This window comes from Esox lucius, chromosome 10 (genome assembly GCF_011004845.1).
Source record: "Esox lucius isolate fEsoLuc1 chromosome 10, fEsoLuc1.pri, whole genome shotgun sequence".
Lineage (NCBI taxonomy): Eukaryota > Metazoa > Chordata > Actinopteri > Esociformes > Esocidae > Esox > Esox lucius.
This window is the reverse complement of record NC_047578.1, coordinates 22,679,293-22,694,987: the sequence shown is the minus strand read 5'-3', so window position 1 is coordinate 22,694,987 and position 15,695 is coordinate 22,679,293. Positions and strand designations below refer to the sequence as shown.

Below are 15,695 nucleotides of genomic sequence, written 5' to 3'. Positions count from 1 at the left end.
AGAAAACTGATCATGCAAATGTCACCATTCTGATTTTATTTGTGCGGGTGCCTTGTCCCACCCCCAGCAAGATGCCACCCTGGGCTGCTGCCCATGTCGCCCGCACCTAAATCCACCTCTGATACACACGCACACACACCACAGGCATATAGTCACTCACACGTCAGCACTTAGGCACAAGCACACAATCATACACACATGCCGTCTCACACACACACTTATATACAAAATATGAGCATGCATTCACACAGGCACACTTACACAAATATAGCCAACACACACACACACACACTCTTAAACACACACTGAGTCCCCACTCACGCCACTCTATCATAATCCTGATTGCAATAATCCAATGACTAGGAGCACTCTGCCTCTCAAAGCATGTAATCACAACGAGGAGAGCTTTAATGCACGTTCAATCAGCTCAGCTCCGAGCCACTGTAATGCAGAATATTAACAAGGACATTTAGACGGGCTATTGTTGTCAGTGCGTGGAGGGAGCGCACTAAATGCCTGCACGGGTAAACTCTGAACATTTTAATTTTTATCATTTCAATTCAATTTCACTTATCCCCAAAGGGTATAATACCGCCAAGTCATTTCAGTACAATTTGGCTCGGGTTCTTACTCCACCATGGTAGGTTTTTGCAACTTGTTTGTGGTTGAATACCGCTATAGTGCTTAAGTACTAAATACATTAAATAAGGGCAACTGGATGTTGCCAGAAAGTGTTGCCAAAAAATAAACTGTGTTGTATGAGGAGCACAGAAGTCCTGTGAGTTTCATCCTGTTCAATGGAGAGATGTAGTTTTCTGCTAAACGTTCCAGCGCCGTGCACTTTGACATCTGTCCAAGTCCAAAGAAAACCCAACTCCCACGCACGCACTCCCCCGCGTTTTCACACACACCCCCGCGCTCTCACACACTCCCGTCACACATGCTCCGGTTCGTTGGCATGCCGAAACTCACTCCCACGCAGTCGCACACACAATTACACACGCGTGCAGGCAGGAACGCAATGTGGCCACACTTACATTTTACATTTTCTCCATTTACCATCAGGGAATTCAATACAGGGTTTAGATAATTATATAATGGCAGTGTTTCCAGTGAGCTACGGAGAGAACAGCTGTACTCATGCACTTGCTGCACATCCTATATTCGCCTCGCACTCTCTCAGCTCTCAGACACACCAACGAAGCCAACGCTTTCTCACATGGGCAGCAGCTGGCCCGGAGGTCAGAGTGTTGGGCCAGTAACTGAAAGGGCACTAGTTCAAAACCAAGAGCTGACTGAAAACATTTGCCCTTAAGCAAGGAACTCAACCCCAACTGTTCCAGGGCTATGCCGTGACCCCACGCTCCAAGGTTTTCTCAGGGAGAGTGGGAGGTGCAAGAATCGAGCATTAATGAGGTGAGAAATATTTGACCCCAACCAGGTTATATGTATTTTCACTGCGTATTTTAGCCTCAGTGTTATCAGATCAACCAAACCATGATACCATGTGGTTCGTACTGTGGAAGGCAGTACGACAGATGTAATCAGGCCATTTTTGCCAAAGTTGCCCTTCTTTTTTTCCATTGTTGCGATATGCAAGTTGTAATTAAGGCCCTGCTCATCGATGTCAAAATGTCTTCTGAAACACATCAGTATTCACAAAGCCACCCTGTTCAGACTGGAATCCTTATACGCCATGATGGTGCTGGCCAATTGCACCGCGCTCCATGGAAACCCGGGGAATTCCACAAGCAGGATCTGAACCCTAGTCTTGCGACGACTTCGCTAACTGGAAGGCTATGACTTTAAGGGCATGCGGTTCAGGGACTACAAAAGATGGTGAAGATCCCTGGATGTTGTTTCTAGCATCTGGGTGACTTTAAGAGATGATGTTTAAGCATTGGTCTTGGAGAGGTTTGGGCAGAATGGTCACTTGTGTTGATGTGCTACTCTCCCAGACTTTCTCCATTTAAACATAATAGCGTTTAATCTGATGATGTGGAGTACGCGGCTTAGAAGTGACTTTAGAACCTATTGGTTTTGTAACCCGTTCCAAACTAATAAGCGTCAACAAGAAATTTCCCCAAAGGTCTTCAAAATTGTCACCTGACCATGGGTCGACATGCCTGTTGGACTCGTGTTCTGAACATCGTCACCCTGAAGTTAAGGGCCAAAGTCAAGCTCCCAAACGGCCCTGTTAATTAACCAGATAACCCAACCAGCTGACCCTAATTACTCCTTCTATTGTGTGGAGTTAGCCTGATGATGGCACGTTAGATTACATGGCACTGTAGACAAATGAAAGAAGCGCAATACATTCCTTCTCTCAGACTTCCTCTACAATTCACTAGATGATCTGGACACATTTAATGTGAAAATGCAGACAATCAGACCAGGGTCATGCTGTATTTTATCAGGGCACTGTGCATATGTATTTGACAGTTGTACATGTGAAACTGAATATACTGAAGCAACAACCATTTTATGATGACATACTCTCTCCTCCCACACATATATAGTCACACACTCACTAACCTGTCACCCGGATGTGATATTGCAGCTCCATTCAGCTAGTGTTAGTGTGTAGAGTCTCCTATAGAAACCCCTCCTGCTCCACGTTAATATAAAAGAGAGGATTGGATTCGATAGGTGGATTGCAAAATGGTTTCCATTCATTTCCCCCAATACACTGAGGCGGCACTGGAATAGTCCGTCACACACACACACACAAAGGGATATGTTGTTGACACACGTGAGTACCTATACCCATTCTTACACACAGACAAGTTGAGATGGTTTAAGTAACGTTTTCTACGCCAGTATAGCAGGTGTATACATTACCAGTGAAATGCACACACTCTCTCTCTCTCTCTCTCTCTCACTCTCTCACTCTCTCACTCTCTCTCACTCTCTCACTCTCTCACTCTCTCTCACTCTCTCACTCTCTCACTCTCTCACTCTCTCTCACTCTCTCTCACTCTATCTCACTCTCTCTCACTCTCTCTCACTCTCTCTCACTCTCTCTCACTCTCTCTCACTCTCACTCTCTCTCACTCTCACTCTCACTCTCACTCTCACTCTCACACACACACATACACACACACACACAGTTATTTTACAGAGATGAGCCCACAAAAGCTTAAGTCCACAATAACCAGAATCCCTAGAATAGTGTACCAATTGACCTTCGTTGAGAATTGCTTTATTCTAAATGCTTTATGCGGAATGCATAATTCATCTGGGATAATATGGCCATAACTTGCTATTCATGTGTCTTCGTCAGAGAGAAGAGGTCTGCTACCTCAATTACAATGTTCTCATGTTTGAAAATATTTCTAAACCCCAAAATAACCATGGGGCCACACTTACACACACGTATACACACTTACACACACATACACACTGACACACACTTTGCCTAGTCAGATTATGTCCATTTTGAGTGCAAGGACGTTGACAGATCCAGTAGTTTGGAATTGTGTTTGGGGTCAGCTAGATGTGTTTTGCCTGAGGCAGGAGGAAAACACATGTCCCTGCTGTACCTCCTCCCTGTTTCTCTTAAAGACCTCATTATAAGTCTGGGACACGTTACAAAAACAAAGTCCAGTGGAGGCTTTGACACACATTCTGCCATGCGCACATCATGTTGCACATTGAAACAAACGCTTTCTTACTTTAGGCATTAAACAACATTACACACACACAAGCCCTGAGAGAGATACTGACAAGCAGTGATTCCCCATAATGCATACAAACACAGTCACTCTCCTACACGTTTAGATGAACCTTAACAGACATCACACATGGTTCATTCTTGCTCGACAGTTTAGTGCCAAGCCTCCAGTGGCACGGGTCCCTGTTCATTGCGGGAAGTTCAGGCTTGGCTGCTCATAAAAGTGAACAGGAGAAATAGAGGGGGAGAAACCGGTCTATGCCGCCTCCAGACAGCGCTGATCACACAGACCACGATGCGAGGACGTAGAATCAAAGAAAGACGGGATGGGAAGATCAGACTACATGAATAATTTGACCCAGGAGGCCATTTTGTAAGTGCATGGACTGCGACTTATGAGTCTGATGAAGGCTGAAGGACACAGACGTAGAGACAGACTAACATACAGGGCTTAGTCCCTTTTTTCACTCATGTACACACCAGTGCTTTCCAATCAGTGTTCCCCTCCAATGGGCACTGACCTCCTCCATTTTGGATCTGGCCCATGCGCTCCACTACTTTTCTATTTCCCCTGTATGTTTTGCTCATTTCCTGCTGGCTCAGCTGACTTGGTCCCTCACTCCTTCAGGCTAGCTCGCCCGTTCTTTGTTCTACACTGTGAGGCTTTCTATTCTTTTACACAATGTGAGTTCCAACACTCCAAAACCACCACCTTTAACAGAGTCCAGTGACCAATGCGCCCATGCTGGCATGCTGTGTTTAACAATGTTTAATCAGAATATAAATCCTGGTACAATGTGCTGCTCCCCGAAATAGATACATTGTGGGTCATTGGAATTCAAGACTTCAAATCAAGTTTGCCAAACTGTTCGATACAATATGTACACTGAACAAAATAATAAACGTAACACTTTTGGTTTTGCCCCCATTTATCACGAGCTGAACTCAAAGATCTAAGACTTTCTCTATGTACACAAAAGGCCTATTTCTCTCATATTGTTCACAGATCTGTCTAAATCTGTATTAGTGAGCACTTCTCCTTTGCCAAGATAATCCATCCACCTCACAGGTGTGGGTATATCACGATGCTGATTAGACAGCATGATTATTGCACAGGTGTGCCTTAGGCTGGCCACAATAAAAGGCCAATCTAAAATGTGCAGTTCCATCACACAGCACAATGCCACAGATGTCGCAAGTTTTGAGGGAGTGTGCAATTGCATGCTGACTGCAGGAAAGTCCACCTGAGCTATTGCCCGTGAATTGAATGTTAATCTTTCTACCATAAGCTGTCTCCAAAAGCGTAGTATATCCAACCAGCCTCACAACCACAGACCACGTGTGACCACACCAGCCCAGGACCTCCACATCCAGCAAGATTGTCTGAGACCAGCCACCCGGACAGCTGCTGCAACAATCGATTTGTATAACCAAAGAATTTCTGCACAAACTGTCAGAAAACCGTCTCAGGAAAGCTCATCTGCATGCTCGTCGTCCTCATTGGGGTCTCGACCTGACTGCAGTTTGTCGTCGTAACCGAGTTCAGTGGGCAAATGCTCAGATTCAATGGTGTCTGGCACTTTGGAGAAGTGTTCTCTTCACGGATGAATCACGGTTTTCACTGTACAGGGAAGGTGGCAGACAGCATGTATGGCGTCGTGTGGGTGAGTGTTTTGCTGATGTCAACGTTGTGGATCGAGTGGCCCATGGTGGCGGTTGGGTTATGTTATGGGCAGGCGTGTGTTTTGGACAATGAACACAGGTGCATTTTATTGATGGCATTTTGAATGCACAGAGATACCGTGACGAGATCCTGAGGCCCATTGTTGTGCCATTCATCCACGACCATCACCTCATGTTGCAGCATGATAATGCACGGCCTCAGGTTGCAAGGATCTGTAACACAATTCCTGGTGAAAACATACCAATTCTTGCATGGCCACCATACTCACCGGACATGTCATCCATTGAGCATGTTTGGGATGCTCTGGATCTGCGTATACGACAGCGTGTTCCAGGTCCTGCAAATATCCAGCAACTTTGCACAGCCAAGAGGAGTGGACCAACATTCCAAAGGCCACAATCAACAACCTGATCAACTCTATGCGAAGGAGATGTGTTGCACTATGTGAGGCAAATGGTGGTCACACCAGATACTGACTGGTTTTCGGACCCCCCAATACAGTGAAACTGCACATTTTAGAGTGGCCTTTTATTGTGGCCAGCCTAAGGCACACCTGTGCAATAATCAAGCTGTCTAATCAGCATCTTGATATGCCACACCTGTGAGGTGGACGGATTATCTCAGCAAAGGAGAAGTGCTCACTAATACAGATTTAGACAGATTTGTGAACAATATTTGAGAGAAATAGGCCTTTTGTGTACATAGAGAAAGTCTTAGATCTTTGAGTTCAGCTCATGATAAATGGGGGCAAAAACAAAAGTGTTGCGTTAATAATTAGTGTATTTGGTTCCGGGAAAAGCTCCACGCATGGCTGTAACTTTTGGTTTTACATTCAGTCTGGCCTATTGAATCAGTAGAAATTTCAGAGAATTGGGCTGCTACCCCTGTCCCATAAGCCAATGAGGAGACTGAATGTGACTTAGCCCCGCCCCGTCCTTCTCTTCTTCGCAGCAGTCTGTCGTCCAGCCCATCCAACATAGCTCCGACTAACGTGGTGCTGCTCTCCACCTCCTTCTCCACTCTTCCTCCTACTCCTCTTCCTCCTTACACGCAGCTGCCAACCCCAAGGTACAGGCATGTCTGCACTGCTTTTCCCCTCTCTCTTGCTCCTCTTTCCTCTTCCCTGCTCCTTCCCACTCTCATTCTACTCTTCCACATTTCCATTCATTTTCCGTCTCCTCCATTGATTTCCTGCCTGACCTAGTCCAGCTACCCCAGCCTGTTAAAGAAACAGATGTCCCTTCCTTCAGACCTTGAGCCTGGTTCCATTCAGAGCCTTAGATTCCTTCCCGTTAAATGAGAAGTGATGTAATGTGGTGGATGTCCACTTGACCTGCTGGAGGGCCAGGTGGACCTGTCCAGGCTATCAGATCTGTCCAGGCTATCAGATCTGTCCAGGCTATCAGATCTGTCCAGGCTATCAGATCTGCATGCATGGTGTTTGTATGGAACCAGGCCCCCTTGTATGCTATTTGCTTTCTGTCTCTCTCTCTCGCACTCTCTCTTTCTGTCGGCTGTCCCTCTCTCTGCATGTGTCTGCTGGTTGGTCCTGACATATTGGCCCCAAAGCCTCTGTCTTGCCTCTCCCTCCACACATCTGCCAGTTTAGAGTCTGCATTCGTGTCAGCCTCTCCCCTTGCTCCGCATGTACCGGTGATACATCTTGACATGCGCATCCACACAAACACACACACCGTACACCCGCGAATGGACCGGCACACTCACGCTGTCGACAAGGGCCGCGCGTGAACTACTGCGCGCAGGGGCAGACTGAATCGCACCCAGTAGACCAGCCGGGCAAAAATACTTCCCATACTCCCTATCAAACGTACCGCTCGCAAACACAAAACCCTGACTCGCGCTCGTGCACACACACACACACACGCACATGTTTATTCCATACATTGTATCTTTATGTACAGGTGGAGATTTCAATTCCTCTTGGCCTTGTGCCTTTCATGTTTTTAAAGTGGTTGTGAATTATAGACCATTGAATCTGAAATGCTTCTTTATGAGTGTTAACCCCCCTGCTTCAGACTTCTGGGGGCCATTATGTATATTAAGTATTAATCCACAAACGGCCTTGCAGATTTCTTTTCTCTAGCCGCTTGTGAATCGGAAGACCACGACTAAATTACAGAATGCATCTTTATGAACTGTAATGAACCCCCTTTCACCAGTCTACCTTGGGCTGTTAGTAACATATCGCTCCTCTGTACCCCCCGATCCCCCAACCACCCCCCCACCCCACAGCATCATAGTGACTAAACCAAACGTCAGGCTGTCAGCATCTACAGCTCTCCTCAAGCTGAGGGAACGAGAGTGTGTGCGCTTTCTTAGAAGACACGTGTGTTTTGGGTTAGGGTTTAGTTTGGGCATTAGGGTTGAGGTTTAGGGGTTAGAGTTAATTTAATTTTAGACATAATGTTTATTAAGGTTAGGATTAGGTTACAGTCAATGTTGGGGTTAGGTGTTACGGAAGCATTTTAGTCCTCATTTTGATAGTAAAACCATCATTTGTGTAGGTTTGTGACCAATAAAACAAAGCCAATTCCACCAAACTTCAATATTAACAGCCCGTGATGTTTTAAGTGCCCCTGTGTTGTTTTGTTGATCCCTCTGCAGACAATGTGGATACAGCAAAGCCAGTCAAGAGGGAGACGAAGAACTCTACTTCCAATGTGAGTAAGTCTGTGAGCACACGGCTGTGTTGTGTGTGTGTGTGTGTGTGTGTGTGTGTGCGACAGAGAGACTGCTCGTGAAGTATCAACTTGTGCGTGGGCATTAATACTTGATTGACTGCTTTGGCTCCACCGATCACAAGGACATAGTCCATTAGACAGGGTTTGAAGCAGGATGTGATGGAGGCAGATTGAAAAGAAGAGGGAGGGAGATGGGGATGGATGAAACGGGGGAGGGGGATGGATGACAGTTGGAACAAAGTAGAAACGTAAAACCAATGTGAGTGGGCAAAAGAGACCAACCCAATAGGAACCCTTGGAGTGATTGTTTTGTGAACTTGTTTTGAGTTTTTCAAGTCTGTTTTTCACATCAACCTTTTTGAAGGGCGTTGTTTGGCAAAATTGAGCAGGTTTGACTGTGTGTGTGTGTGTGTGCGCGTGTGCGCAGCCATGTGGCTTGGTATTAAATCGGCCCAAACAATGACACAAGGGCAGCTGACAAGCATGCCCACACTCCTCTGTCCACACACACACACAGGCGTGTAAACACAAACCGATAATGATAATCTGTTTTGACTAAATTGTGTGACTGATCCTCTGTAACAAAACAAACCTTTCGTCACCTGGCATCACTCCCTGTGACCAAGTAACATAGTGTTAGACTAGGCAGTCCTCAGTCTGCAGTATTAGACCACCAAGATATCCCCTTGATCTTTGTGTGCGAAGTGTTTCTTAATTCTAAAGCATTAGATTTAGAATTAGGGTTAGGTATTAAGTCTAGGAGTGTGTATGCTTTCTGTGTTAATATGCATAACTTCATGTTTCTGTGTGTGTGTATGCGCGCGATCGTTTACATACCTGTGTGTGTGTGTGTGTGTGTGTGAGAGAGGGGTGAGAGTGTAGGGAGAGACCATTGTAAGAGAGAGAGGGGTGAGAGAGTGTAGGGAGAGACCATTGTAAGAGAGAGAGGGGTGAGAGAGTGTAGGGAGAGACCATTGTAAGAGAGAGAGGGGTGAGAGAGTGTAGGGAGAGACCATTGTAAGAGAGAGAGGGGTGAGAGAGTGTAGGGAGAGACCATTGTAAGAGAGAGAGGGGTGAGAGAGTGTAGGGAGAGACCATTGTAAGAGAGATAGGGGTGAGAGAGTGTAGGGAGAGACCATTGTAAGAGAGAGAGGGGTGAGAGAGTGTAGGGAGAGACCATTGTAAGAGAGAGAGGGGTGAGAGAGTGTAGGGAGAGACCATTGTAAGAGGGAGAGGGAGAGACAGCAGAATGAATCAAAGCAGCAGTTGGCCAGCTTTAAATAAAAGTAATAAGAGCACCAGTCAGCTGGGATGTGTGGGTATGAAAAGACGTTGCTGGAAAAGAGAGGGCCTTCGATCCCTTCACTCAACAATGGCTGGAATGGCGAAGCTTTCATTTGCTTTGTAATTGGACTCTGAATTAGTGTGTGTGTGTGACGCGCGTGACTTTTTGCGGGTGTGTGTACGTGTGTGTGTGTGTGTGGGATCAATATGCCGCTGTGAGACAGCGAATCGAGGGCTGGTCGATTCAGAGCTGTAATCACATTTCAGAACCAGTCTGGCCCAAAGGCGTTCTGGCAAGGCAGGGTCTTATTGGGGTAGGTAGGAGTGTGCACTAATAAATGGATTTAAATCTTCCAATAATGAAGTACTGATTAGAATTTAAATTTGAGATGGTTTATCCTGATCCGAAATCTTCATCTGAATGAACTTTCCCGGAACATGTTTTGGCCCAGTTCATCTAAATGACCTAGAACTATTCAGTTACAGTGTTAAGGCAAACAGACTTGAAATGGTTATTTAATGCATAGTATCTCATTTGGCCATCATCGAATTTTGTTCTATTTCACATTATTGTATTCACCTCTTTTCTTTTTGATGAAAGGGAAGTTTTCTCTTGCATCTAAATAGAAAAGTCCCTTTAAAAAACTGCTTCACCTCTTGTGGGAAATTAAACTAATCTAATCTCGTTTAATAAAAGATCTGACATTATAGGAGTAAATTGTGGTGATTGAGCACTTTGTTCAGGCTTAAATAACCATGTAGTCCTTTATCACTTCCTTGTCAAGCCAAATAAATTCCATTCATGTGATTGAAGATGCCACTCAAAAAAACCTTCTACAAGGAACTCCTCAAAGCATTTTGACTAGATATCTCTTGGCGTCTTTGTGGCAGCAATCGCTGAGAAAAGCAACTACAGTCTAACAGTACACTTTTTTGACTACTCTTGCTCGGCAACCTAACCTAGCATCATGTAAAATCAGGTTGTAACCTTGTCGGTCTTCCTGCGTCCTTCCAGTTAAGATCCCTACACGAAGGACCTACATTGACCCAGAGACGTGTGAGGACCTGGTACAGGCTGTCCTGGCCTTCGCCAAAGAGCTAGATAACTCCTGCATTAAGATCGAGAGAATCGTCCACACAGGTACTGAGCACGGCACCTACGCTTCAGAAGTTACCTTGTATTCATTACTTATTCATTGTCAGTTATACTTAACAAAAAGATACACACAACATGTAACAATATCAAAGAGTTACTGCCTGGTACAGTCATGGCGTTTGCCCACAGAGGTTTTTCGCTACACCGAACTGCAGTCAGGTCAAAACCCTGATGAGGACATACTTGCAGATGAGCTTCCCTGAGACCGTTTCTGAAAGTTTGTGCAGAACGTGTTTCGTTGGCTGTCCAAGTTGGCCGGTCTAAAAAAAAAATCACACAGGTGTGGAGGTCCTGTGCCTGCGTGGTTACATGCTGCCTGGATTTGTGTGGCCGTAAATACTGCCCCTAACCATAACCCATTGAGAGACCAAGTTTCGAATCCTGCTCCAGGATTGGCTAATACTAGTGTCAGCTCAGACGCCTGATGACTTAACAGAAGGGCAGACAGTGTATTCCAGTCTAAACGTCCTGGTGGGGTGAGCAGCTGCATGATGACAACCAGAACAATACTGGAAGACGTCTCCGTACTGAATGTCCAGTGTCCGCTGGTACATGCTGCGATGAAGCAGGGCTGTAATCACAAATCATACATCAAGAAATTGAGAAGAAAAACAGGCTTGCTTGTTGGATTTTGGTGAAGAATGTAACATTTTATTCTCTGGCAACAGTCCCCATTTCACTCTCCCTCAAAACTTTTTGTATGCCAACTTTTATGTCTACTCATGACCATAGGACGAACAGTTGTTTTTTTTACATTTATATTCCTCTATCTAATAACCTTGTACAGTAGTCCCCTTTCTAACCTTAATCCCACAATCTGCGGCTCCCTCTGCAGGCGACTTTGGGGAGGTGTGCCGCGGCTGCCTCAAGCTTCCCAGCAAGCGGGAGCTTCCTGTGGCCATCAAGACGCTGCGGGCTGGATGCTCGGAGAAACAGAGGCGCTCCTTCCTCAGCGAGGCCGGGATCCTCGGGCAGTTTGACCACACCAACATCATCCGGCTGGAGGGGGTCATCACCAGTGGTGAGACCGTTAACCCGAATTGTGAACGCCAAAGGTGTCACACCCAAGGAGCGTCTGCAGGTTCTCCGCTCCTACGTTAGACTGTTTTATGAAGGTTGTGCACTGTTTCGGAACGCCCCCTGGTTGATTAGGTTTAATGTAAAGCAAGACACGCCTTCTGTGAAATGATTTGACGCCCCCTCAGCCCTGTTGACCATGCTTTACAGGGGGCGCCTCGTTAGGGGGACAATCGCCACTGACTTACTGCAAACTGACGGCAGAAGGCCGGCCTGCCACTCAGTGACAGGTAGACGCCACCGCTGAGGAGCACCCGGAAAATAACGACATGAAAAGAGCGGGGGGGGGGGGGGGGGTAAAAATAGAAAGAAGGGAGACATGGAGGTGAGTTTAGAGGGGAGGGGTTCCAGGGAGGAGACCGTGTATGTAAGTCAAATGAGGTATATTCAGAGGACGGGGGGCATGGAGTCGATGGGAGGGGGCCAGGACACACGCTGTTCACCATACGATGGCATCAGATGTGCTGGGTTCGGTAATTGGTGCTAGAGAAACCACGGGACTGTGAAACCCACTCTAATCTCCCCCGCCACCTCACACACACACTCCTCACACACACACTCCTCCCACACACACATACCACCCTATGATTGCAAATCACCAGCTTTGCATCGCTTACCACTCAATATCCACTCAATCCAGCCCATCCAGCCTCACAGCCCTCCTGTCAGCCCCACCAACCTATTTCTCCTCCTCCTCTACCCTTCTCCATTCATCCTTCTCTCTCTCATCCATCCATCCTTCTTTGCTTCCTTTCTTCTCACCCTCACTATTTTCTCCCTCCCACTCTCTCTACCTCCAGTGTGTGGCAGATACTATAGTTATTGAAGCGCTGTGCTGTTGTAGATTGTGCGGTTGTGTCCTGGTATGCCAGGCTCGTTAGACAGTGAGTTAGTGAACCAGCACGTCAGTGTTGCGTGATGACATAGACGTACAACCTAATAGAACAGAGTGATAGCGGAATGCTTTAGTATCCTGTCTGCACCCCGCCCCCCCACTCTGAGAGAGGCCGACTCCTGAGGGAGACTGATAGTGTCCATTTATGAGGTACTTAGATCCCAGCCACAGCTATCAACGGGACACACAGGACAGCGCACATTACCCTCCACACACACCCCACCTGGTTGTTAGTGGAGTCACTGCCCCTGCCTTCTAAATGAAGCGGCACCCTTCCATCCTTCTGTCCACCTCTCTCTCTGTCTCTCTCAGTCTCTCTCTACCGGTCTTTCTCTTGCTCTCCGTTTCTATTCCTGCCTGTTTTTCTGTCCTCTTCCCATCTTTGGTGATATACTCCTGAGCTCATCTAGTTTGAGAGGTGTTTCCAAATCACCAGGAGGGCCTCGACTCGGTCATCCTGTTGCCACCCAGCTGGCTAAAGGATGACCCTATAATCACTGATGACCATGTGCCAGCTGGACTCAACTAATACCTGTGTGTGTTTCTGACTTGACTATATAACAGAGACAAACATGTCTCTTAACTCTGGTTAAATAAGAAGGTAACTATTTTTGAAAAAGGCCATTTTTTTGTGGCTTGGCTAAGTTACATTTTGACATAAAGGTTAGGTTGTCGAAGTTAAGGTTAGGCTAAGTAACAGTATGATTTTTTTCTAAGGGCAATCAACTTTGCAGTCCCCTTTTAAATAGATTTGTAAATGTGTGTGTGCAGGTAACACCATGATGATCGTGGTAGAGAGCATGTCCAATGGGGCTCTGGACTCCTTCCTCAGGGTAAGTGTTGTGTGTGCGCTCGGGTCACACTGTCAGCTTAACATGTTCTAGTATCCGAACCATTACAGAGAATACTGGAATAAAATACTACCAACAGCATATGTCCTTACACCTATAGGCCTGATGACTTCAAACACAAGACATTACGTAATCCTTTGTTAACTTACATCCTCCATGGCTCTACAATGCTCTCAGCCAACCGGCACTCCCACACATCCATTTATAAGACAAATTCATATGCCTTAATATACGTTATTGGTCCCAAATAGGGTAAGATAATTCACACAACAAACATTCCTTGGTTGTCCTGAAATCCCTTTTGGAGGAATATCAGTATGAGGAAAAGCAGGAAATCCTCCAACCGTGTTCTAACTGCCCTGTTCTAACCTCTGACCTCCAGAAACATGAGGGCCAGTTCTCTGTGCTCCAGTTGATGGACATGCTGGGGGGTGTGGCCTCTGGGATGAAGTACCTGACAGAGATGGGCTTTGTCCATCGCCACCTGGCCGCCCACAAGGTGTTGGTCAACGCCAGCCTGGGCTGCAAGGTGTCCGGTTTCAGACCGCTACAGGAGGACAAGGTCGAGGCCATCTACAGCACTATGGTAAGACTACCAGCTAACCTATCATTGTATAAAAATGGGCACCATTTAACAAACACTTTCATCCAGAACTGCTTTGTCCCATTTGCCTGGATTTTACATATGGGTTGTCCCAGGAATCCAACCCACTGTCTTCCTATTGCAAGCATCATGTTCAACCAACTAAGCCTACTATATGTGTTCTTCATCCGTACAGGCCACCTATAGGTCAGTGGTTTACTTCACTGAGAATTAGTATAACCAGGGATTTTCCTGCATCTAAAAATATAACCAGGGATTTTCCTGCATCTCAAAGGAGGCCACCTTCCCAAAACCTCTCACAGCCTCTATGTCGGCATGGTAAAGCATAATTTTGCGCTCATACACTAAATAGCCTACCAGCGAAATACTGCAGAGAATGTGACCAGAAGAGGATTTTTTTTCATATTGGCAGTGTTGCCAGATGGGTAGGTTTCCCCCAATATTGGGCTATTTTTAATGGTCTTATGCATTTAGCAGTTTTTTTTGTGGAGTATGCAGATTTCACGGTTTACTGTGCATGATCTGGCAACCTGACCAGTCCTGACATGGCACAGATGTGTAACGTTGGAAAAACAAGGGTATCCAAGTTTTCTTTTACACCCAATGTAATGTCCAAATATTTCGGTAAAACATACTTAACCCCTAAACTACATCCAATCCACAGAACATTTGTTGACGTTTCAGATTACTTCTAGTAGTATTATAGAGTTCGCGAGACAGATGAAGATGACTGGTGTTAAGACAATTAGATTAGGGTATGTAGGCTACTGTCCCCAATTACATATGTGCAATATATATTTAAACTTCAGGGATATCAATCTGTCCAGTTTGGAAGCATAAGTGATTGTGATTCAATGTCACCTGTATTGGTGTAAATGAAAGTGACAACAGGTGCACTGGAGAGGCAACAGTAAGACAACCCCTAAAAAGGGAATGCAGGTGGTGTCCCCAGACAATTGCTCTCTCCTTCCTGAGTGATTCTTGTGTTTAGCTAGTGTCCTTGTCACTACTGGTAGCATGAGGTGGTACCTGCAGCCCATTCAGGTTGCACAGGTAGTCCAGCTCCTCCAGGATGACACATCCATACATGACGTCACAAGAAGGTTTGATGTGTCTACCAGTACAGTCTCAAGAGCAAGGAGGAGATACCAGGAGATGGGCCGTTACACCAGGAGAGCTGGACAGGGCCGTAGAAGGGCATCAACCCAGCAGCAGGACCGGTATCTGCTCCTTTGTGTGAGGAGGAACAGGATGAGCACTGCCAGAGCCCTACAAAATGACCTAAAGCGGGCTACAGTTGTGCATGTTTCTGACCAAACTGTCAGAAACGGACTCCATGAGGGTGGCATGAGGGCCCGACGTCCTCAAGTGGGACCCGTGCTCACAGCCCAGCACCGTGCAGCTCGATTGGAATTTGGCAGAGAACACCAGAACCTGCTTCACAGATGAGAGCAGGTTCTCACTGAGCACATGTGACAGACATGAATGAGTCTGGAGACACCGAGGTGAACTTCATGCTGCCTGCAACATCATTCAGCATGATGGGTCAGTGATGGTCTGGGGAGGCATATTGGTGGTTCGCACAGACCTCCACGTGCTAGCCAATGGTACGCTGACTGATGTTAGGTACCCGGGTTGAAATCCTCGGGCCCTGGGTTTCTCCTGGTGCAGGAAAATACCCGGCCTCATATGGCCAGACTGTGTAGGTAGTTCCTGGATGACGAAGGCATTGATGCTATTGACTGGCCCTCACGTTCCACAGACCTGAT

General features: G+C 46.4%; 1 protein-coding gene across 1 annotated transcript in view; it reads left to right on the top strand.

Annotated features, from left to right (window-relative positions):
* Positions 1-15,695, top strand: part of LOC105027920 (ephrin type-A receptor 7) — a 127,235-nt gene that overhangs the window by 98,372 nt on the left and 13,168 nt on the right. Inside the window, exons 9-14 of the mRNA XM_020050466.2 lie at positions 6,309-6,425; positions 7,983-8,038; positions 10,359-10,484; positions 11,335-11,520; positions 13,243-13,304; positions 13,705-13,908. Of these exons, the coding sequence (XP_019906025.1) occupies positions 6,309-6,425; positions 7,983-8,038; positions 10,359-10,484; positions 11,335-11,520; positions 13,243-13,304; positions 13,705-13,908 (751 nt within the window). The remainder of the gene's footprint in view (positions 1-6,308; positions 6,426-7,982; positions 8,039-10,358; positions 10,485-11,334; positions 11,521-13,242; positions 13,305-13,704; positions 13,909-15,695) is intronic.